This window comes from Gymnodraco acuticeps, unplaced genomic scaffold (assembly GCF_902827175.1).
Source record: "Gymnodraco acuticeps unplaced genomic scaffold, fGymAcu1.1, whole genome shotgun sequence".
Lineage (NCBI taxonomy): Eukaryota > Metazoa > Chordata > Actinopteri > Perciformes > Bathydraconidae > Gymnodraco > Gymnodraco acuticeps.
Genome location: NW_022991123.1, coordinates 855,387 through 879,096, shown reverse-complemented (window position 1 = coordinate 879,096; position 23,710 = coordinate 855,387). Strand labels below are relative to the sequence as shown.

The following is a 23,710-nucleotide window of genomic DNA, read 5'->3' as shown; positions in this document are numbered from 1 at the left end:
TGTAGGTAGTTTGAGAGGTAATTAAAATAGCTACGTGTGATATTCTAACCTGAAGTGTGTGTTTTGTCCGCTCACCGCTGCATGTGATCATGCAGAGCTGTGTGTCGACTCGTCAGCAGCAGCTGATCTCTCTCTCCCATCAGATTAGACTTCACTCGCGTTTATGTCCATATCGATCAGATCCAGCTAGTTCTAGCTAATGGTATGACTACCTGCTTATTAAGAGACACCTAAACAATAAGTGTCGCTATGCAACCGGGTGAGGCCACAAAGTATAGCGCAGCATTATGCATTTGTTTACATGCCCACCGGAACCCCGAGGCATTACCAACAGATCAACGCACAATCAACCCATACAGGACATCTCTTTCTCCACATTAAGTGTTAGACATTAGAATTGACTATTCTTGTCTGTCACATACTCTTTTGTCTGTCACATAAGTGGCGCAACTGAAGCGGTATTGCGCTAAAGGGAAATTATTTTGACGGGACATTTTGACCGAAGAGATTTAGATTTGCCGGCTAACGGGAACTCTGACGTCCCATTTTGTGTGCTTCGCGGATGCGCTCGGCTCCTCTCGACTGCTGCTCGGGTCTGCTCGGTCAGCTTCCGGATGAGGAGGCATTCGTTCGACCAACTTACAGTAGATAACATTACAAACATTTTTAACAGGGGCCATAATAGTGTAAATAATGTTTGTTTTGGCAGTTACAACTGAATGTAATGTTTTCTACTTTTTTACATCTGGGAAGGCATTTGCCTTCATCAGATAGAAAGTGTCTTGACCAACAACTTAAGTATTTCTTATAGCTATGCAGGGCATGCAAGCGAGCAGTGGCGGCTGGTGGAAAATATTTTTGGTGGGGCTGTTGATATAGTGAGTAAAAAAAATGTTTTGGGGAGAAATTACCCCTTAAATTAGGACTTATGGTGATATAATGGCGCGTTTCCAGTGCAGCGCGGAGCTCGCTTTAATGCTGCGTTCAGACCGGAAACGCTCCGATCGCATCGCTCTAGTGGCTCGAGTTTCACCGCGGCTGCCAGCTGTGTTTACTCGCATCATTCAAACAAGACGTGCTCGGGAGCTACAACTACAACAAAATGAACATATTTTACCGTGATTCAATTGTAATACACGTTTCTAAATGATGCCGACGTAACAACATACTGATACCGGTTAGTAAAAACCATGAATTAATGCTTTGACAAGTCTGCAGACAGACGGCAGGCGAAAAACCTTTTAGAATGCTTGTTTTCTGAATGGAGTTTGGCTAAGCTAACGTTATATATACTCCGACCGTCCACACTCACAACAACGGCCTATACAGACATAAATAAACCAGCGACTGTATTCTCCATGACACAGACAGTCTGTGGTTTGTACTTGTTTAACTTTTGTCTAGTTTCTGAACAGATCGTATCTGTCCCCGGCTGTTTGCAGAGCAAGCATGGGAAACAAAAGACAGCATTTACCTGTTTGCATCCAGCTAGCCATGCCTTTCTGGTGTACCAGCTACGTGAGAAGCCTCGTTGATACGTTTTGTCTTTTTCACGAGCTTGCTGCGATATATACAAATCGGGTTGGTCCGGTCCAAGGTCTTTAAGCAACAGTTTATCTCCCAAACTTCTCCTTTCGAAAGGATTGGAGATTAGCTCTTGAACGGAATTGGGCGGGGACCGAGGTCCGGCGACTCCACCTGCACACGAAGCCATTCTCATCCAACTCATCCAACACCTTGGTCACTCACGAGTCTAAAAAACAACTCACGTCAACACACGTAAGCAACGTGGGCGCCAACGTGAGCGCCCTCGTGACCAAAATATTTGACTGATTGGCGGAAATTATGTTTCGGCGGCACAGTTTACTATTGAGACTTTTGCAACGTGCTGGTTGCTGCTGTTTGGCTCGGGGGCTCCTTGAACGGCAATGATAAACTAATGCCACGGGCAAGGCCAGGCAGGAAACATAATAATAATAATAATCCTTATATTTATTATAGCGCTTTATCAAAGACTCTCAAAGCGCTTTACAAATACACATTACACATACAGATCATACATGTAATGGTCATCTACTGTGGACAATACCCACAGGAGCAAATTCGGGTGAAGTGTCTTGCCCAAGGACACAACGGCCTGACGCAGTGGCATGTGACTTATCAGTAACTTTAGACATCGTAACACAATTTTAAACGAGATTTTATTGTAGATTATACATTTTACTGATACCAATTGTATGATATTTACCTTGTTCATTAAAAATAAAAATATTAAATATATATTTTTTTTAAATATATATTTTTTATTTAATATTTGTTTTTGTATGTGGGAAGAGGTGGGGCGGCGCCCCTAGCGCCCCTATGGGCCGGCCGCCACTGCAAGCGAGCAAACACAAACAAACAAGTGAAATGAAGAATAAAATTGAACAATATAATATTGTGGTGGTTCATCTTATAATTCAGTCTAGAGAATGCACCAGACAGCATCTAAGACCTGCAAAAATCTAAATGTTCTAGGGGGAGGCCCCCCGAACCCTTCGTGCGTCATTTCGTCCGCGCGCATTTTTCAGGGCAATCTCTATTGGGCTCAGGGCCATCTGTAAATTAGCTTAGACGGCCCACAGGGCCATCTCCCAAAATCCTTAATGTCATACACTGTATCTACATTTAAATAAATAATATCAAAATAATAAATACCAATAAACAAGATCAACAAACATGTTGCAGTGCACTGTCACAACCTGACAACTCCTTACCATATTGCCAACATTTTGGTAAAACATATTCAACATATTCCACTCAGTTAAACATTAAAGGCTGGCCAACCATCATGGTTCAGAAGTAACAGGAAATAAATGTTGAACTACAATTTAAGACCAAATAAAAATGTTTTGGCCACCATGGCAAATGCTGGTAGGGCTGCTCATGTCATCTCTTAAAAATGTTTTGCTAGAAACTAGGGCTGCTCGATTATGGCAAAAATCATGATCTCGATTATTTGGGTCAATAATTGATATCACGATTATTAAAAACGATTATCCATTTACTTTGAAAACATCAATTTATTGGAGAAAAAAATGTTGAACAGTATGTTTTTAACAGTTGATTACCCTGAACATTAAGTATAACTCAACTGAAAAACCAATAAAAATAAATCGTTATCTTTCGATTACGTTGTTTTCGTAATCGTTGCAAGCCGTAATTGCGATTAAAATACGATGAATTGAGCAGCCCTAGACTGAATATAATCCTCTATTTCACACAGCTGAAGCTGTGTCTGCCCCCTCATTACACAATACGTGATGCTGAGCTGCTGTCCCTTTAAACACCTTTAGTATTCCATGCATTGTTTCTAGTGAGGGATCTAATACCTCATTCACACCAACGGTGTTTCAGGGCCGGTTCGGAGCTGGAGCTTGAAAAGCACCGGGTTTTCCTCTTCACACCGCAGCGGAGCAGCCTCTTAGCTCCGGAATTCGGTTCGTTTCAAGCACCAAAAAATTGTCCGGCCAGAGCAAAAGCACCACATACGTCACGCTTACGTCGAGGCGGGGGCAGGGGCAGAGACAGATCAACTCCTGAACAACAACAAAAAGCCCGCGTTTTATCCAGTTTGTACACAACGATGGAGAAACTTAACCAGAGTTTCAGAGTTTCGGTGTTTCTGCCATAGACTGTATATATAAAGTTCCTGCTCATGGTGAAGCAATGTGTCTGCGTGTTAAGGTGGAACCTGAGCATTCACGTTGATCACCTCTCATTATAACTCATTATAAATCTATAAAACTATAAATATTAAACTTTACTTCACGTGTTCTTTTGAGAACAGCTGTTACATACCTGGGTGAAGGTTACAGTTCATTTAAATGAAAGATACAACGTTACTCCACACTCATGGTTCAGTCCACCTTAAGAAATAAGACCGACCTCGGAAGCAGTTGTGTTTTAAAAAAACCTTTATTGACACGAGTACACTTTTTTATAAGAATATAACTAAACCACAGAAATGACTCCGGAAAAGATGCAGATAGAGCCATAAGAAATGAATGCAACTGATTTCATCCGCGCAGTTTGGCTTTATGAAGCAGGCACGCAAACGGTTACGTCATGACGCAAACGATGACGCAACAACGCATTACTAGTCGGACTCTGGGCGGTGTGAAAAGAGCCAGAGCTAAACCGAAGAACTGGTTCTGAACCTGAAAAGCTCTAGCACGGAGCTTGAACCGGAGTTGCGTTGGTGTGAATGAGGTATAATTGTAACAAACATCAAATAGAATCCAAGTGAATTGGATGACAACTGTCTGTGTATGAAAACATGGTCACACTTATCTACCTGTGTCAGGGTGAAAGGAAGTGTCAGCGTCTCCTCTGTTTCTCTCCTGCTCACAACTTCCCACACCTCTCCTGTCTCCGTATTCTTCTTCAGCTTCACCTGGGAAGACAATACAGGGAAAAGATTCAAATCAAGGATAAAAAAAGAGATATGTTATGACAGTCTGAAAGCATTTTAAACACATCATAGCTTAGACGCCATTATTCTGTCATGAAATTAAATTATGTTCCTTTCTTTTCTACTCTAGTGCAGTTGTGACTCAAAATGTAAGGCTGCAGTGGTTGAGTGAGTTTGATAGCCTGACATATTTGATGGATGAAAACGTAATTAGCTACAGCAGTTAATGTTGATATCTTTAAATGTAATTTTTGTTTATGAAATAATTCCATAGATATTCATTTTTAAATGAGTAATAACCGGAAACAGCAGGAAAAGTTAAAATGTCTGCCATTTGTGCTGAAAAATGATATGGGCTAGTGTAATAGTCAAATGGCAGGAGGCACAATAGGTTTTCAAGGCAAAATAAGTGTAAACATGTTTCTAAATTAAGTATTGTGTTGCTGCATAGAGGTCTGGCATACAAATGGTATTCTACAGATTTAATAACAAATATCATTGTTTAGTACAGATACAAATGGCACACTTTTTTAATATATTTTTCAATGATACTGAAAATAAATGATCAATTCCTCGGAAATTGTGAATCATGTCGCAATTGCAATTTTAGTCAATATATTTGCACGTTGTTTTGGTTTTGTTCAGCCCAAAGGGAGCCTCCATATCCCAGGGATAATTTGGCCTTAAATATTTGACTATGTATAAAAGTCAGTGGAAATGTGTATTCGACATGCTTCACAAGCTTAACATAATTAAGCGTTAGAGTTTATGCACATACCTCACTATGCGAGATTCCAGGTTGTTTTCTACTTGAAATAATGAACTACTCCTTACCTTAATAGCAATCTGTGTGGTCTCCATCATGTGGTGCACCTGCTTCATCTTAGACATACTCTTACTCGCTACATGTGCAAGTCTCTTCAGTGTAGACTTTCCCCGTCTTATCATCTCATCTCTGTGACTCGGCTGCTCCGCATTATCTTTATCGTCAGCTCTTTTGCCATTTGTTTTTCCATCTTTCTTAGTCCCTTCCTTAGCCAGCACCTGTAGGGTGTTCTCACATTTAGATGACTGCTGGTGGGCGGCCACTTCCTGAGGTGTTGAGATTGAGTCAACATTAAGTGAAATAGGAAAGGTCACAACGTTGCTGGACAAAGCTGGCGTGGGATTTTCTTCACTGTCAGAGGGGCAGTCTAACGTAGACTCTCCATTGCTCTGTGTTTGATTGTGCATGGTGGGAATATGTGGGCAGAAAGTGGAATGAAAATGTTTATCAAGTGTGATGTTTTGAGATTGGAGTGAGAAATCCATACTTTGAACTCCAGAGGATAAAGGCCCTGGGGTTGGATGTTCAGTTTGGGTTGACTGCGTAAAATAACCTCCCACTATATTTTCAGTAGTTTGCGTGCCTATGGATACACATTTTCCCATTCTGGATGGAGATTCTTGGTCTCTCCTCTCAGCCATCTCATTCTGAACTTGTGCATCCTGCATTGTTCTGCTTTCATTCCTCTGTTTTTCCTCCAAATGTTCCAGTCCTTGAACAAGGTCTGTGATCCCAAACGTTCGGGCTACAGACAGCACGTCTTCCTGCTCTACACCTCCTTTAACCTCCAGCTCCCCTGAGTACAGAAGGCTAACCAGCTTCAGCAGCGTCTGGCCCTTCAGGGCCTGGAGCCGGAGCTGCCGCTTCTGGCCCCTTGGAGGAGACATGGAGGCTGACAGCTTCTCAGACAGGTAAGGACTCAGCGCTGCAAGGATGCAACTGTGGGTTGGGACTGAGATACCTTTACAAGTAGTAAGAAGAAGAAATATGGGTTAATGTTTAACTACTCTTTAAAACAGAGGTGGGGAACCTTTTTCCTCTCAAGAGCCATTTCAATTTTTACAACATCCTCCGAGGGCCGTACAAATTATTGACCTCTGCTTAAAAATACTAAAATCACAGCCCATTCATTCGGCCTTTCTTTCATGCTTTGCAAAGAAAAAGCAACCTCTCAATCCAGACATTTTACCATGACTCTTACCATGTACCATCCTTGGCTGAGACTGAGATTGATATTGAAAGTGGATGAGATTGTTGATGATGTTGGAAATTGTTGATGATATTGGTGATGTTGTTAATGATGTCAGGAATTATGTCTTGAATGGTGTTGTATTATTGTTGTATTAATGTTGTATTGTATGGACCCCAGGAAGAGTAGCTTTTGTCAAGAGCAAAAGCTAATGGGGATCCTTAATAAACATAAACCATGTGCACGGTTGTGGCATGACCACCAAAACAGAAAGATGTGGACACAAGATGTGTGCAAATGTATTTAGTTTCCTATCCATGTGAACATGATGTAAGTGTGGGGGGGGGGGGGGAACCTAACCTCCTCTAGGGGTCATGCTCCCCCGGGAATATATATTTTTAAATGTTGAAGTTAAAAGCATCAATCTGGTGTGAGAGCAACATTAGGAGATCTATGGATACATCTCTCAACACCGAACTGTAAGCAGATTTTCTTTTTCTTTATGGATATTTTACAAATCACTCCCCTTTTAAACTGTATTCTTGTTTATTTAACAACTTTTTTTTACTGTCATATAGTATTTTATACCAGTTTTTCCTTTATTCTCTTGTTTTTTTATAACTATAATGATCATATAAAGATGTGCCTTTACCTCACTGGTTGTAGAAAAAGCTTCTTATATTCGTTAGCATAGCTAGCTAACCAGATGCTAATAACAGTCAAGTTATTGACTGTATGATCAGCATGACAGATGAACAGATCGCCACTGGGCTTTCAACTAAAGACACAGCCACGCAAAAGCTGCGGCATGTGTACGGCTCCTTATCGGTACTGCAATTTTTGGAAATGCTGGAGCGGCGTTCTGGTGCTCTCCGGCAGAACTGCACCCCTGTCAGACGAGATACCACGTGATGACACGTTAGGCTTGTGTTTTGTTCAAGGACCCTGCCCTCGGCCAGGAAAAACAGGCACTCTCTTGTTTAATTATTTTGCGGTCTAGATTTCTTTAATTTTTTGCGTGTGTTTATAAATTACCTCGAGGGCCGCATCAAATGGCCTCGGAGGTTCCCCACCCCTGCTTTAAAACGTTAACATTAAAGGTTGCCACACAGCTCATCCTCACCCTCAGTTTGAAGCAAGGTATCACAGAATCGGGCATTGTGTTGTTGTTTCTGCAGCTCCTCCAGAAGCTTCATCTCATAATCTGGCCACCTGTACCGCTGCATGTCCACATGGGTACTGGGAGGAGGAGGGACAAAAGACAAGGGGAGGACAGATAAAGCAGTATGGCTTGAATTATTATGAAACAAACACATTTACACCTTCTACTGTTGCTACCATGTACGTATACATCTACCTGACCACTGGTAGGCTACTGCCCAAATTAAACGTCACCTTCATTTCCATTTTAGAATGGGTTTTTATTCTCGATTCGTTTATTTAATTGTCAATTGTTAAAGCCCCTCGATACATGCATATACACTCGATACGATGTATCTACTACATTTTAAAGCTAGTTTTTCTCTAAATGCAAGCAAGGTTTGAGTTTCCGAAAATATACAAATGTCACTCTTTAGCTTTGAATAATTACTAGGGCCGGGACTCGATTAAAAAAAGTAATCTAATTAATTAGAGGCTTTGTAATTAATTAATCGAAATTAATCGCATTTTTAATCACATATAAATATTTGATCTGAGAACAGTGAGAAGCAATTTTTTTCACATGGATTTTAGTATACCATTAGGCGCATTCACACCGCAGTACTTTTCCCACAAAGGTTCATGAGAACTTAGTTCATGAGAACTCTTTGAACCTGGGGGTGGATTAGGGAGTCCCAGCAGCCTTCAGAGTAAATCGCCAGAACGCCGACACCTCCTCATCTCCACCGCTCCCATGTTTTATTTTGTGTTGCCATAAGTTAGTCTCTCTGCGTTTCTGCGCTGGGCTAATGCTAATAATGCTAATGCGAGGATAATAAAATTCACAAAACTTTTTGGGAGTTTTACGGGGCGTGGTTTGCAATCCGCCCAGCGATTCAGACATATAGCTCTTTTCTCACAAGAGAGCCGTACGAAAGTCCCTGCTCTCTAGCAGCTCTCTGCTCTATAGCAGGGACTGAAAAGGGGGTAAAAGGTTCTCATGAACTAATTTTAGTACCGGCTCTTTTTGGTGTGAACGCGATAAAAGAAGCTAACGTCCACGCTAGCTTCCACGCTAGCTGCTATATGTTTTGCATTGAGGTGATACTTGAGGCTTGATGTGCTGCGGTGATATGCGAATTCCTTTTTGCATAATTTGCACACAACCGTGCTCTTATCGACGCTTCCATCCGTCCGTTTTTTAAAACAACATATCCCACTGTTGTTCACTGTGGTTTGTTGTTGTCTGAAGTCATGAACGTTAGTTGGTGCTCCAGTATAATCGGTACGCCTGAAACTCATCCAGTGAGAAACGTTCCGCGGTGCAAAAATAAGTGCGATTAAAATGCGTTAATTTTTTTAACGCGTTAATTTTTGTGTAATTAATTCATCTTAATTAACGCGTTAAAGTCCCGGCCCTAATAATTACCATAGCATACGCAGCACGTGGAGAACTGCGCTCGAGCAATGTCAACCTTGGTGAATGTGATGGTTAAACATTTCATTTGTTTGTAATATTGTATTTTCCCGCTCCCATTTATTCTACCACCCATAGTCAACATTCAGCACATTGGGGCTAGAACTTAGCTAGCAAGTTAGCAGAAAAATAAACCAGAAATAAATAATAAACATGCAATGTCCACCGTATTCACACTCACTAGCTTAATAATGCAGTCCGTTACAACATGTTTATTTAACCTATTTAAACTGACAGCAGTGCAACTCAGTGTGGTCAAATTGTTAGCGAAGCGCTATGCAGCTAACGTCGGATAGCATTAGCAGGAAAGTACACTCACCTGTAGCATTCTACACACCGTCTGTTGCACGAGTAGAGGTATTTTGGGTTACTTAAGTGTATTTGCAAAAATGACAAGTGTTTTCCAAAGGAGAAGAAGCTTTACATGCATAAACTAACACGGTTCCTACCGTCGCATCTGTTGTGTTGCGCAGACTGTAAAAGTGTTGCGTCTTAATCTCAAAGCGCCACCTACTAGCCGCTCTGTGAAATGACACTTAGGAAAACTATCATAAATTAACAAATTAATGTCATTCTTCTTTATAAAAGCACAGGCTGATAAACAGGTGACAATAAAAACAAAAGCTCTGAGAAATCATTTCTTTTTTATTAAAAACAGTATTGCTAGTTACATAATTCATTCATAAATGAGAATGTGCAACTTTTAAGAGCCAAGGCAAAGAGATTAAGTGGTAGTCCAGAATCAGATGTTCCAAGAATGTTCCAGTAGGCTATCTGATGGCTGCATTGGTGGATTTTTGTTTAGCTAACTCGTTTTGCATTTAATTAAGACATGAAGCTGAATGTTTTTTTAATTAAAACATAAAAACTGATTGCATATGCATTCACCAAGAGCACCCGAAAAAATTAAACCCAAATCAATATTTAAAAAAAGGAAATACATAAAACCATTCAAATTAACAAATATTCTCTTGTATATATAGTTTAAATGTGCTTTTATTTTTTCTCTGCTTTTTTCTAATAGCAAATTCTGGTCTATGCCTCAATACACTGCAACTTTCCAACCCTTACTCTCCCCTTTTCAGTCCACTCTTGAAGACAACGTGTTACATTTGAGAAAAATGAGGCATCCTGTCATGATTCAATTGGCATGAGGAAAGGTAGAAAAAAAAGAAAACATACATTACCCCCCCCGCTTCTTTTAATCATCCACTCTATCTACATCTCAGTCGGCACTAAGCATTTTTCTACATAACTGTAATATGTAAGAAATGTAGGTAAAAGCAGACAGCACTGTGTCTTCTCCCATGTACTGTTGTGTAGTGTTAAAGCCAGGTAGACTTTGAAGCAGTACATTAGAGAGTTTTATACCTTATAAAAAGACATTTCCAATTACATCACACAAACAAGATCCTGTCCCATTATTTTTTGCAGAATAGAAAACAGGCAAGTTTAATGTACAGTATTCCCCAACTGCTGAGAAAAAGACACCTTGTTTGGTTACCTCCCCCCCTCCCCTATTTCATGTTAGGCACACTCATCAGAACTATCCTGATAAGCGAGGCACTCCAGTTAGCCCACATACAGAGATGCTGTTTGTTTGAACACATTCATAAGATTTACAGACGGAAATGCTGCCCAGGAATCCTGTAATATCTCCCAAGAATCACAAAGTTAAGATGCTTACACTTAACAGAAATGTAGAATACACCGACGAGATGGAGAATAATTATATTTTTGTATTTATACTGGCACCTCCACCCTTTTACATCTACAGATCACAAACCTATACAGAAATACGAAGCAGCCCCCATGCATCATGTTGACCGTCACAAGCTGCAAACAAAACAAAGCAGATGCCGGTTTGTTGCATTTAGAATTGGCAGCGGTAGCAGTGTCATTTGGCACATGAACATTAACTGTAGTACAGAGCGGAGCAAGAAGAGGAACAACCACAACCAAAAACAGAAGCAGAAGATTTCACACATATCTGATTAGATCATTAAACATTGGTTATCAATGGTAGGAAAAACATTTGTTTGTAGTATTGAACAATCATAGAGAGAGAAAAAGACATGTCCTTGAAGTGTTGTGTAAAAGTTCACCAAAAAGGGTCCTGTTCTGACCACAGTCTCTGCCTTTGGTTGAAGAGAGAATTAATGTTGTACAGGCGAGTTGTAGTGTCGTAGTGTAGCTTGGAGATGTAGTGTTGTTGCCGTGGTGTCTGATCGAGTGGTTTTGGAGTTAAGGGTCTCGCGGCGCACAAAAGTGGTCAAAGTGTCTCGTCCGGTTTTCCACAGGGAGCGTAGATCCACGTCCGTTTGTCTCCGTGTGATTTTGTTAAGTTTTCCAAGCTGCGATAAAGGAATGTAACCAAAAGAGAAAGAAGAGGAGCTGCAAAAAGAGTGAAGAGGGGACAGGAGAGTTGAGTGTAAAGGATGGAGTTTTGAGTCCCATCCGTAGTGTTGTGGTCCCCCATTTGTCAGTTCAGCAAGGGCAGTAGGTGGGAGGAGGCTGTCGTCTCGTGATGCACACTATCAGTTTTTCTGCAGGAGGAGAAGAAGGGTCAGAGGTGATCACATGTGACAGGTAGGGTCAATTCTAAACCTACCCCTATGGGGTCCCAATCCGTCTGTAGTCACACTCAGAGCTGAAGGAGGCTCCCTTCTTTCAGTTAGAGGGCATAGATACAGCAGCAAGTTTTGGGTCAAACAACACTCTCTCCGCCAGAAAAATGTCATTTTCACAATAACGCTTTCAAATAGGCACCTCTCAGACCCAACATTTTTGAAATTATAATATAATAAAACTCCCAAAAACTTGTGGCAATTACTTTTCTGTAAACCTCTTTTTGTTTTCAAATCAGATGTTTATCAGCTGCTTGGTTTTTGCAACAGTTCATAGAAAATGTTACAATCAAATTCTCTATTCCACTTTTTAAGCATTTGTATATTAATGTCTGAACACACTGCTGCTTGTGTAACAAAATGATTTCCCAAAGTGGGATCAATAAAGTATCTAACAAGTCTACCATATTCTAGACTAGACACAGGTATAATAACCTTCTATAGTAACCCTCAAGTTATCATCTGTATGACAATATTACATGTATTTTATTTTGCGCAGTTTACTCATAAATGTTTGATATGGAACTGTTTGTCGACAGCATGTTTCTTGACATACACAAACACTGTTTGCATGTGATCAGAAAGTGCAGGTGGATAGTCAGGGCCGATGCAGACTCGCTGTTGGAGGGCTTGATAACCCACTCCCACGTGTTGGTTTGGACCATCACTTAATGTGGTGGACTCTCCACACCAACATGGAATGAAAGGGTGTAGGGGTTGGTTTGGAATTGGGCAGTTGGGTCATAACCAACCCTTACACCCTCGCAAAGAGTGTCCCCCACATTAAGTGCCGTTCCAAACTAACTTGTGGGGAGCGGGGGTTATCGAACTCTCCTACAGGTAGTAATTTACCCTAACAGCTAATCTGCAAAGTATTATGGAACGAATGAGTACAAATAGTTTTGTGCAAACATTTACAAATAAACTATGCGAACTAAGCTAGTTTTATGTAACAACTTCAGAGTTTACTTGGGACCATATATACCTGGGTGTGGTCTAGAAAATGGTTGACGTGTGCATTTGCCTGATAGCTTTTTTCTATATTTACAGGAACAAAAACCAAGAAGCTCATAATCATCACATTTTACAAACTAGACTATAAAGAAACGGCACTTAAGATTCTTTGAGTTTTACGCCACTTTTTTTTGTACTGATTTCAAACCATGGTTACGAAGTGAGTCCCAAAGCATGCCGCTGTATTTGCACCCTCCACATTAAAAAATGAGACTACAGACGGAGTTTACTCCATCACTGAGATGGCTTGTGTATGGGTCGGTTTGGAATTTAGACATAATGTGAGACGGGAAAGAAATAAAATAAAAATCAAAGAATTCACAGACGAGGCTTTAAAAAAACACATTGCACAAAAGTGGCTGCTGGCAACAAAGTCACCACATGGTAGACGAAAAAATGACACAAACTGTGCACAGAAATAAATAACATCACATCTCAGGAGAAATAAATATACACTTTTCACCAGCAGGGGGAGCAAAAACAGTACAATGGAAGCTCATTGACAACACTGGTCACTGTCAAACACAAATAGCCACAGCTCTTAGTCCACTGAGATTTTAGGCCATGCCGTGAGAGGAGCAGCTGGTGGGACACACATACCATGCGCTGACATGCAGTGTGACAGTGGGTGAAGCCTAACCATCGTAAGAATCCATTAGAGGCAAAGAGGCCTGCCTCTCCCCATACATCCCTCCCTGAGAGAGAGAAGGAGAGATACACAAGAAAGAGCAGGAGTGTGTGATAGAGAAAGGTGACATATAGGAGGTGGTGAACAGAGAGGGTTATAGAGGGAAAATGAGTAAAAGGGAAATAAGGTCATCAGACGAGAAAAGAAAGAAGGGTTAGAAAAAGGTTAGTTTATGGTTAGGGTCATGTTTCAGGGGGAGAAAAAAGAACATCGGTGAGAAATGTGTGTGAAACACACGGATCAAAACGCAGTGCTTTAACAAGACATGCATAGACATGCTGTCTGTGGGTGTGTGTGAGAGCACGTCCGTTCAACATTCTTAGCAGGAGGTGAGGATATTGGTCCGTGTGTTGTCCTGAAACCTTAAAAAGTTGTGTGTGTGTTGCACATGATTAACTTTCATATTTCCAAATGTTTCAGCTAGGTGCCCAGAATGCTGATGTCTCCTGAGGGAACCGAGTCCCATGGGTGAAGCAGAGGCAAGCTAATTATCAAAAGATGTTTAGTAAATCGGGATCTGGCCTGCACTATAAGTGTTTTCTAGAAACTGATAAGGTAAGTAAGGGGATGCAGAGAGTATGCATCAGTTTATGTTAGGACTGAGGGAGTTATTCTCATTAAAGGGATAGTTTGGATGTTTGAAGTAGGGTTGCATCAGGTATTTGTCCATAGTCAGGATATTATTTATGCTGCTGCTGCTCCATACTTATATATACACTGCGTATGGATACTACCTCACATAACTCTACTTCAAAACATCCAAACTATCCCTTTAAAGTGCAGTCATGCAGGGTAACATGTGTGGGAAGAGTGAGAAGAATGTGTGTGTGTGTGTGTGTGTGTGTGTGTGTGTGTGTGTGTGTGTGTGTTGTGTGTGTGTGTGTGTGTGTGTGTGTGTGTGTGTGTGTGTGTGTGTGTGTGTGTGTGTGTGTGTGTGTGTGTGTGTGTGTGTGTGTGTGTGTCCGGGTTTTTACCTGTACTGCATTTCTGTCAGCAGGTTCGAGTGTGTTATCCAGAGTGTTCCTTCTGCCTCTCTGGTCCAGTGTGGAGTAGGCATCTGAGGGAGAAAATCATATGTTAAACCACAGGTGTTTGTAATCTCACTAACATTGACAAGTTAGCCTATTATAAAGCTGTGTGCGTGTGTTTTTTTAATTGTCCCACTTGCCTGGTCCCATGTCGTTCAGTGGAATCATTTCCCGGTCCCCTTTGCCCCCTGTGTGTACAAAAAAGAGACAAAAACACTGAGCATGGACATGTAATGAGAAATGTTATAGCTGTTAGAGAGCCAGTGTTAGCAGCCGGACCATCTCCTGCCAAAGATAGATCAGTGTGTAGGTGTGTGAGTGTTTTGGAAGAGTTTCAAGTGTCAGACATGAGCCAGCGAGTTTTTGCAAATATATCATTTACACTGTGTGATGGGTGGATTTTAGTAACTTTACAAATCAGGGCCAAATAGCTTAAAAGATGTTTTGAACATTTGAAGGGGATTTTTCTTTTCCATAAACGTAATGACAGATAACCCTGTTAAGGATTATCTTAAAATCCCCACAGTGGTAAACCCTTTAATGTGTCCTATGATAAGCAGGTTGAGACAAACGAGTCCATTACAACTCCCATTTCATTCCCTAAAAGTCTGCAAACAGCCTATTGTCATATTATATGAATAACTTATTATCTGTAGCACGTGGAAATGGAGTGCAGATTATTTTTAAAACATCAGTTACATTTGTAAAATGTGAAGCATTACTGTGGAGATTAATTCTAGTGTTTCCCCAAAAGAAACACTAGAATTAGAGCTATTCAATGCCCTACATCAAAAGGGGGAAACTCCATATCTTCATTAAATCAGTCTTTAATCAACCAGAATCTGACCTGTGTGCAAAGTCATTCATAAGTCAAATAAAAAGCTACATCTAAAGATCTACATCTAACCCCCAACGGTTTAACTTTTACCAGTATACAATAAGTCATCTTTGTGTTTTTGACGTTAAATTAACAATGAAATATACTATGAACTAATAATGCTGTTAGAGCAAGTTTTGTTTTGGGACAAAGTGAAGAGGAAGCCTATTAAAAGAGACAAATATGGTCAAACTGTGTGGAAGATGCCAACAACAGTGTTCTCTTATTTAGGCCGGATTAGCCTTTATTGGAAAGTGACAGTGTTGAAAGGGGAGACCGAGTGGATGCAATGTGTAAACGGTTGCAGGCCGGATTCAAACCTGGGTTCTCCGCACAGTAACTGAGCCCCAATACATGGGCCGCCAGGTCTGAAAGGTGAGCTCTACAGCAGCGTGAAAGCTCGAGAAAGTTCTTAACCGTTGAATTCTTTGAGATTAAAATATATTTAATAGAAAAAAAGACAATTGAATCATCTTGTTTGAGTTTCTTCTTTGGTTTTTGATTTGTTTTACCTCTGAAAGGCCTATTTCCTCTGTTAATTGTTATATTTTGACTCCAGAAGGACAACATCAAGCCAGCTTCACAAGCCAGACAAGTCATCACAATTAGGATCAAGCTAAAAGCTTGAAAGATTACCAGTTGGAAAGGTCTATTTTAAAAGGTGTCTGAAGTGGCTTAGAGAAACAATGTAAGGAGGCCAGGCAAATTCTTCTCAACAAACAATCCTTTTACTGAATAGACATCAAACACTTGCTTCCACTCTGGCTCCTGACCTTTGTCTATGAGCGGCAGGGTGCTGTCCTCGTATCCTCCGTTGGCCCTGGTGTTGTTGCTGGGGGGGTTGAGGTTGACCATGAAGTCCGTCTTCTTCCAGCCGTCCTTCTCCAAAGTGCGCCGCAGCTCCTTGTAGCCCCACACGGTCTGCAGCACCAGGCCGGCTCCACGCACCTCCCGCTCAGAGCGATTCCTGGAGAGGGAAGGGAGTGAGACATATTCTCACAATAACAATCTAACTATAGAAGCACCTAAAACATTGTTGCACGCTATGATTCTCTTAAATCTTCAGTATTGCATAACCTGCTGGTCTCAAGTGAGACTGTGCTGAAACCAAGTGAGGTTTTTCATAAAAAGTGTTTGATAACAAATCCTTAAAGCACCCTGACTGAATGACTTCGCACAATCTGCCTTCTCATTTACAACAATCAAGCATTGGAATATGCTTCTAGCTGACCTTTAAACAAGCACAGACTTTCTTTCTTGTTCCCATGGTGCTACAAAATGGCTATTGAGCAAACAGTCATGCCTTGACTGCAAATGGTGGTATTAGTTGCAATGAACTGTAACATTGTATATGTACTGTATTTATTTGTATTTGATCAGTTTTACAATTTTAAGTGTAAAACTGTTTAATGTTTTCACTGTTAGTTTCATTGTTAGTTGTGTATCTGCCCAGGGAGGGACTGCAGATAGAAGTTAGCAAATAGGCTAAGACCATCCTTTCTTCTCTTATGATTATAGTATTTTTATGAACAATAATTACTTTTCTTTTTTTAAACTCATAATGGATGCAAGCATTTCAAAAAGTGCAGGTTTATCTGGCGAAAAACCTGTAAAACACCTCTTTTAAAAATTGCACAGCTCTTCCACACCTAAATTCAGATATAATGCACATTATTATATTCTTTAATAGTAATTTCTCACATTATTGTTGCACTTATTTGTTTGTAAATGTATTTCAAATAATAGCTTTCAAAATAGTCCTACATTTTCTCCTTTTTTAGAGCCTAATTCCTCTTACTGTGTTTATCTATGCACCATTAAACACTAAATCAAATGTCCATGTGTAAACCCACTTGGCAATTACCCTGGTTGTGAATGTGACCCGGCAGAGAATGATCTCAAACATGAACCCTTACCCGTCCTTGTTGATGAGCACGAGTCTCTCGATCCCCTGCGAGGATCTGAGGGTCTTGGCAGACTCCAGGCTGGAGCCCAGCACCTCCTGGAGCGTGCTCAACACCGACACCACCGTCTCCTCCGACAGCGCTCGCACCGGCTGACTCTGCCCGCCGCCGGGCAGGTTGGCCACCAGGTGAGGCACCGCGTGTTTCCCTGACAACAGCAGCATGAGAAGAGCGTTAAAAATGTTGATAATATACTCAAATACTGACGCTTTTAGCTCCTTCCCTCCTAGTCTCACCTAGGAGATCTCTGTTGCGAGCGTCGATGGCCATGTTGCGCAGGGCTCCGGACATGGCACGGACCACGCGGTCGTTGCCGTGGGCGAGCAGCTCCGTCATCATGGGTAGCCCCTTCTCGTGCCGCAGCAAGGCGCGGATGTAGCGCCCATACTGAAACAGACCATTTTCCTTCATTAAATCAGAGCATTAAGTACTCTTTATGACACAGACTGTTGCATTTTATGAGAGCAATGTGTGTATTTCCTGCTCAAGGAGCTCTACTGAATAGACACACCACTGTGCTATAAGGGACCTTTAAGACTATTGTGTGTAAACGCATGATTAAGTGGTCTCCTTTTACAAAGCAATACAATTATTTCTAACCTTTTCAATATATTCTTATATATATATAAACAAGTGCAAAAGGACTGATTCTTAGGGATGATAATCACAAGTTACAAAATGTTATCGATTCTTTGGCAATAATTATTTTTGATTTAAATAAATTCAGCCCCACAATCCCTCCCATTTGTATAAACTCACATAACTACAATAGGGTTAGACAATTGTATTACTGGGCTCTTCAAGGTATTTCAATGAAAAACAATTGACATACCTCTAGTGCTTAATTTCTCACATTTAAGGAGGTGGGCTTGAACACAATGTGGAGTGGACATTTCTAAATAAAGGCATTTCTTGAAGATGATGATTATAACTTTGCAGTGATTGATATCTCCAGATAGATGCATTGGTACAACCCTACAGATTATTGTTAAATGTGCATAAAGTAGGTAGCTAAATTATAACAATGTATTATTATTTGAGGGCCGTTAAGAATGGCAGTAGGCGTTTACCCTAAGGAGACTTATTACTTATTGTCCCTCCTCGAATCATCACTCAACATCACCGACACTGCACTCTCCTGGCTGAAATCCTACCTCACCGACAGACATCAGTTTATCAACATCAACAACTGCACCTCCTCCACTGCTCCTCTGTCCCAAGGCGTCCCTCAGGGTTCGGTGCTTGGCCCCCTCCTCTTCATCCTCTACATGCTCCCCCTTGGCAAAATCATTCGTCGCCACAACCTTCAATTTCACTGCTACGCCGATGACATCCAACTTTATATCTCAACAAAAACCATCACCCCCACAACACACTCCACTCTCACCAACTGTCTCTCAGAAATAAAAGCATGGATGCAAACAAACTATCTCCAACTGAACATTGCCAAATCAGACATCATCATCATCGGCCCCCCATCCCGTACCAAAGCCATCCAGAATTTCAACTTCACCATTGACAGCCACACTCTATCTCCCCCCCTCACATCTGCAACCTCGGAGTCGTCTTCGACAGTCAGCTCAAATTCAACCACCACATTTATCACATCACCAGGACCGCCTTTTTCCACCTCAAAAACATTGGCCGTCTCCACCCATCACTCTCCTCCTCTGCTGCTGAAACCCTGATTCATAGATTCATCACATCACAACTCGACTACTGCAATAGCATTCTCTACGGCAGTGGTTCCCAACCTGGGGGGCGCCAAAGATCGCAGGGGGGGCGCCAGGCCTCAGATGATTTGAGGCCAAATATCATATAGGTGCAACTTCCAATAGGAGTCAGTTGGGGGGGCTCTTAGGAAAAAAGTTTGGGAACCCCTGCTCTACGGCATACCATCCAACCTCCTCAATAAACTCCAACATATCCAGAACTCTGCTGCCCGCCTCCTCCCCCACACCCGCTCCCGAGACCACATCACTCCCGTCCTCCAGAACCTCCACTGGCTCCCCGTCCGTCAAAGAATCAACTTCAAAGTCCTCCTCATTACTCACAAAGCCCTCAACAATCAGGTCCCCCCCCTACCTCACAGACCTGCTGCACCACCACACCCCTTCCCGCTGCCTCCGCTCATCAGAAGCCAACCTCCTATCCATCCCCACCCGCATCAATCAGAGCCTTCTCTGTCGCTACCCCCTCCCTCTGGAACTCACTCCCCCAACCCACCAGAGACTGCACTGACCTCACCACCTTCAAAACACTTACAAAAACTCACCTCTTCAATCTGGCTTTTAATGTGTGATTGTTTTTGTATTATTTGACTTTAACTATATATATTTATTTGTTGTTTTTTTCTTTTCACTATATCTGTAAAGCGTCTTCGAGCACCTGTAAAAGCGCTAACAAAATGCATCTATTATTATTATTATTATTATTGAACAACTAGTATTCAAACTCCCATTTCCCCGGATTATTCCATTCACTAATCTACATGCAGCAGTCTTCACCTCTTAGCCACAGTCCTTATAAAGTCATTCAAGACTGGACATAAGTCCTTTAACCCAGGAGTTACTGTTTCCTCTGCAGTAATGAGTGGATTGACAAGATCAAATAAGAGGTATTTGGGGTCATGGACAATTCCAAGAAAAAAGCCTTAGTCCATTCCCAAAACATTTAAAGATTTGAATGACTAACATCCTACTGTTAGACATGCTGCATGATTTAGGAGCTGTACACAGGTCCATGTTAGCTCGGGTTCTTACAATCTAAAGCTTCATTCACTTGACAAGCAGCCAAACGGCTCTGTGCCGATGTCACCGTTTTGTTTCTGTGGAGGAAGCGCTCCCCCTCGGCGCTGCGCACCGCTCAAAGTTCAAGTTAATTCACTTTGACATCACAGACCTTCCCATGTTCAACCAATCAGATGAGAGCTGTATGTAGCGGCATAAGATAGCAGGGGAGCTAACCATAAAATCTAAATGGAACTGACTTGTTTTCGCCCAACCTGAGTGAGTAAAGACAGAATCCCTTATTATGTGAATGCATCTTAGAACAGTGTGTGTTTCCTCAGCACAGGGAGTGTTGGAGAAATAGGAAGAAGATGATAATGGATAGGAGGTCTTACGGTCCAGCGTCCGGCACACAGGTTCTGAACAGCTCCGGCCGAGGCCTCCAGCACGGTGGGGTTCTTGGACTCTTTTAGCAGAGAGGTGTAGATGCGGACCACCTCGGGCTGGAACAACAGCTCGTAGCCTGCAGGGGGGAAGAAGAGAGTGGGGGAAGAAAGTGAGGATAGCAGGAAAGAGAGGGGAAGATGAAGTGGTAAGCAAACGTATACATATTTTGAAGAAATACATAATTCTTCTTAGTTTTTATGTACTGTAAACGTGTGTAGTTACCTTTAGCAGGCACGGTCCTCTTTGGAATGTCTATTATGTCTGCAGCTGCATCGTCATCTTTCTTACCTGAAATTGAACACAGAATCTAAATATAATACATTTATTTAGATTAATTAGTTCTGTTTATTCTCGTTAGGTGAAATTAATGCTATGACTGAACACTGAGATGCGTGAGGCGTGCATGTTAGTACTACCGACCTGTTAGCTAGTCATCTACTCCATTACTACGACAACAGCAGGCAGCGGAAGCAAAGTGCAGTCATACAGAGATAAAGAGCTTACCTTTGGAAAACCACTCATCTGTAGCCCAGCGCAGAAAGCGGGAGATAAGGAGAGGAAGACAGGAAGAGGAAGCATTTATAGTAAGTAAGAGGAAAGCAGCCATAACTGAGCCACCCAGTTAACACCTGCTCAAATCCCGACAGCACTTCCTGCCACCACACACAGATCAGCAATGAGACATGCCAAGTGTGAAGGCCAATTAAAGCAGGTCATTTTACACACACACACACACACACCACACACACACACACACACACACACACACCACACACACACACACACACACACCACACACACACACACACATACACACACACACACACACACACACACACACACACACACACACACACACACACACACACACACACACACACACACACACACACACACACACACACACACACACACACACACACACACACACACACACACACACACACACACACACACACACACCAGTTTGTTGTGGTTATATGTTTCCGTTTAACCGACCTGAATATTATAAATACACAGAAAAGCATTTCATCCACAAACTAATAAACTGTGTGTGCTTTCAAAATGTCGAATGTTATCTGTTTATTGTCAAGCTTAAAAACCATTGATAGAAAGATTATATAAAGAATCATGTATGTTTATATTTCAGTGAAAAGCAGGCTATTTCGAATAAAACGAGTACCATCAATAGACTTGTGTAACTAGAAAATATGTATACATTAAACAAGCCGACGCCGTCACTTTTTAACAATATTTCTTTTGAGGAAACCAGTGCCTTCATTGTAGAGACACAGTTGAAATGGGGAGACAGAAGGGAAAACATAGATATTCATATTTTACTTTTATGTTCTGTATTGCCTCATTATATCAAAGTAAAAGGAACAAAAGGGAAACTATGAGGGAGGGTATTAACACTGTAGACAGATGCTGAGGGACTTTATAATAACATGGTCAAAGCCACAAAACAGTAGAAAGGGGGATGGGGGGGTTGTACTCTCAGCGAAACACAAACAGAGTGCAGCAGGAGAGAGGATGAGCTTTCTCAGAGTTGGGGAAATTGCTGACATTCCTGAGTGAGCGAGTGGTTGTGTGTGTGTGTGTGTGTGTGTGTGTGTGTGTGTGTGTGTGTGTGTGTGTGTGTGTGTGTGTGTGTGTGTGTGTGTGCTGTGACACCCCCCCAGAGATGTTGCTCCTCCTCCTGACTCTCTGTGACACAGACCTTTGCTCTTGCGGGAGCTGAAGCAGCCTCCCTTCTGGCTGGAGGGGGCGGGGCCCTGGTTGAGGGGCGCGGCCTCCTGGTATCGCTCACAGCCGGGGATTTCACGGTGCACGTGATAGGACAGGTTCCTCAGCAGACACACGCTGTTCTCTATCAGCTGCAAATACGGAGGGAAAACGGCGGGTGAGGTGGAGAGAAGAGACGAGGGGGAATTATTGCCATGCAACGTGTTTTTAAAACATCTGGAATGTGATCGTGATAAAGATTAGTCACAAACACGCATCATCACACAGAGCCAAGCTGCTGGGGTGTTGCAGTGGAGCAGATTGATCCCTTCTAAACTGTGAAATATGGATTAAGCAATACTCTGCAGTATTTATTCAACTGTGTCATATTCTCAATTCATTATCAATCAGAGCAATACTCATAACTGTTCTTACATTTTGTGTAAGAATGGGGTTTTCAGCATTAATATAGTCAACACTCATGTTTCATATTCATCATTATGTTTTATAGTACAATGTGCACATTGGTACTTTAACTACTCTATGTTTATAGATATTTTTTATTTTAAATTGACTATATGCAGGTTAAAATAAAATTAATTAGAGCAACTGTTATAAAATAAAATTTCCCCCAGAAATAAAAACATGTTTGAGTCATATAAACAGATTTTTAGCATTATTAATACAAATACACTACTTCTACTTTATATACTGTAATATACACTTTATTACATGTTTATTGTTGTATATATATATTGTAGTATAATTTGCACATTTTTACTTTAACTCTATGTTAATATAACAGTTTATTAAAATGTATATAATAATATTTAGATTTAATAACAAAGTAAAAAGTATTTCTGAGTCACCAAGTAGTAAAGTGAAAGACAGGTGGAGACAAAATATTGATGTCTTTAGTTAATACCTTCTAAAAACACAGCATGTGACCAGTTGTCCTTTTCTTCAAATAAATTACTTTAAATGTAATCTTTATTACATTTAAGAACCCAGTCATTAGTAGTTTATTGAAATGTAAATTGAACACAACCCCACTATTATGCTGATGATTGTAGAGCAGTGTCTTAATTTGTTCCTGCTAGATACAACATTAATTTTAAAAAAAAACCTGGTGGTCGTCCTTTACAGAAAATAAAAAAAATAGACGGGCAAACAGATCAGAGTTTCATTTACCTTGTTGTCGACGTCTTTACAGTCAATCTGGGATTGGACGATGTACATGAGCGAATCCACCAATCCCGTGCACTCCCTCAGCTTCCTCCGTGCCTCGCTCCGCTCTGAACTCACATTTCTTCAGCATAGAGGAAAGTTGAGAAGAGGAGAATGTAAAACAAAACGTGGATTAGTGGTGTGAAAGGTCGGGGGAATAATTGAGGCGGTTAAAGAGGTTAAAGGTGAGAGAGGAGGGAAAAGAGTTCATTTAAAATGACTACAAAAGGATTCCTGCACACAATGCTTGAACACGCCCCCACCTTAAGAGTTGTTTGAATGAAACTCCTGCTTTACAA

At 41.3% G+C, this 23,710-nt stretch overlaps 2 protein-coding genes across 3 annotated transcripts in view; both read right to left on the bottom strand.

Moving 5' to 3' along the window:
- The window catches only part of LOC117560259, a 29,435-nt gene extending 19,798 nt beyond the window's left edge, over window positions 1-9,637 (bottom strand). Inside the window, exons 1-5 of one of the 2 annotated variants that reach the window (XM_034237116.1) lie at window positions 9,535-9,637; window positions 9,405-9,425; window positions 7,592-7,707; window positions 5,288-6,240; window positions 4,337-4,435 (exon numbers count right to left, since the gene is read on the bottom strand). In XM_034237116.1, coding sequence (XP_034093007.1) covers window positions 4,337-4,435; window positions 5,288-6,240; window positions 7,592-7,707; window positions 9,405-9,425; window positions 9,535-9,542 — 1,197 coding nt within the window. In that variant the 5' untranslated portion in view covers window positions 9,543-9,637. Of the gene's footprint in view, window positions 1-4,336; window positions 4,436-5,287; window positions 6,241-7,591; window positions 8,059-9,404; window positions 9,426-9,534 lie in introns of those variants that run through there. The other variant, XM_034237114.1, reaches the window with a different exon arrangement.
- A 75-nt stretch (window positions 9,638-9,712) lies between these two features.
- The window catches only part of ctnnd1 (catenin (cadherin-associated protein), delta 1), a 32,900-nt gene continuing 18,902 nt past the window's right edge, over window positions 9,713-23,710 (bottom strand). The window contains 12 exon segments of the mRNA XM_034237117.1: window positions 9,713-11,631; window positions 13,367-13,421; window positions 14,389-14,471; window positions 14,583-14,630; window positions 16,093-16,286; window positions 17,236-17,431; window positions 17,520-17,670; window positions 20,408-20,535; window positions 20,682-20,747; window positions 20,964-20,981; window positions 22,180-22,336; window positions 23,376-23,493. Coding sequence (XP_034093008.1) covers window positions 11,573-11,631; window positions 13,367-13,421; window positions 14,389-14,471; window positions 14,583-14,630; window positions 16,093-16,286; window positions 17,236-17,431; window positions 17,520-17,670; window positions 20,408-20,535; window positions 20,682-20,747; window positions 20,964-20,981; window positions 22,180-22,336; window positions 23,376-23,493 — 1,273 coding nt within the window. The 3' untranslated portion in view covers window positions 9,713-11,572.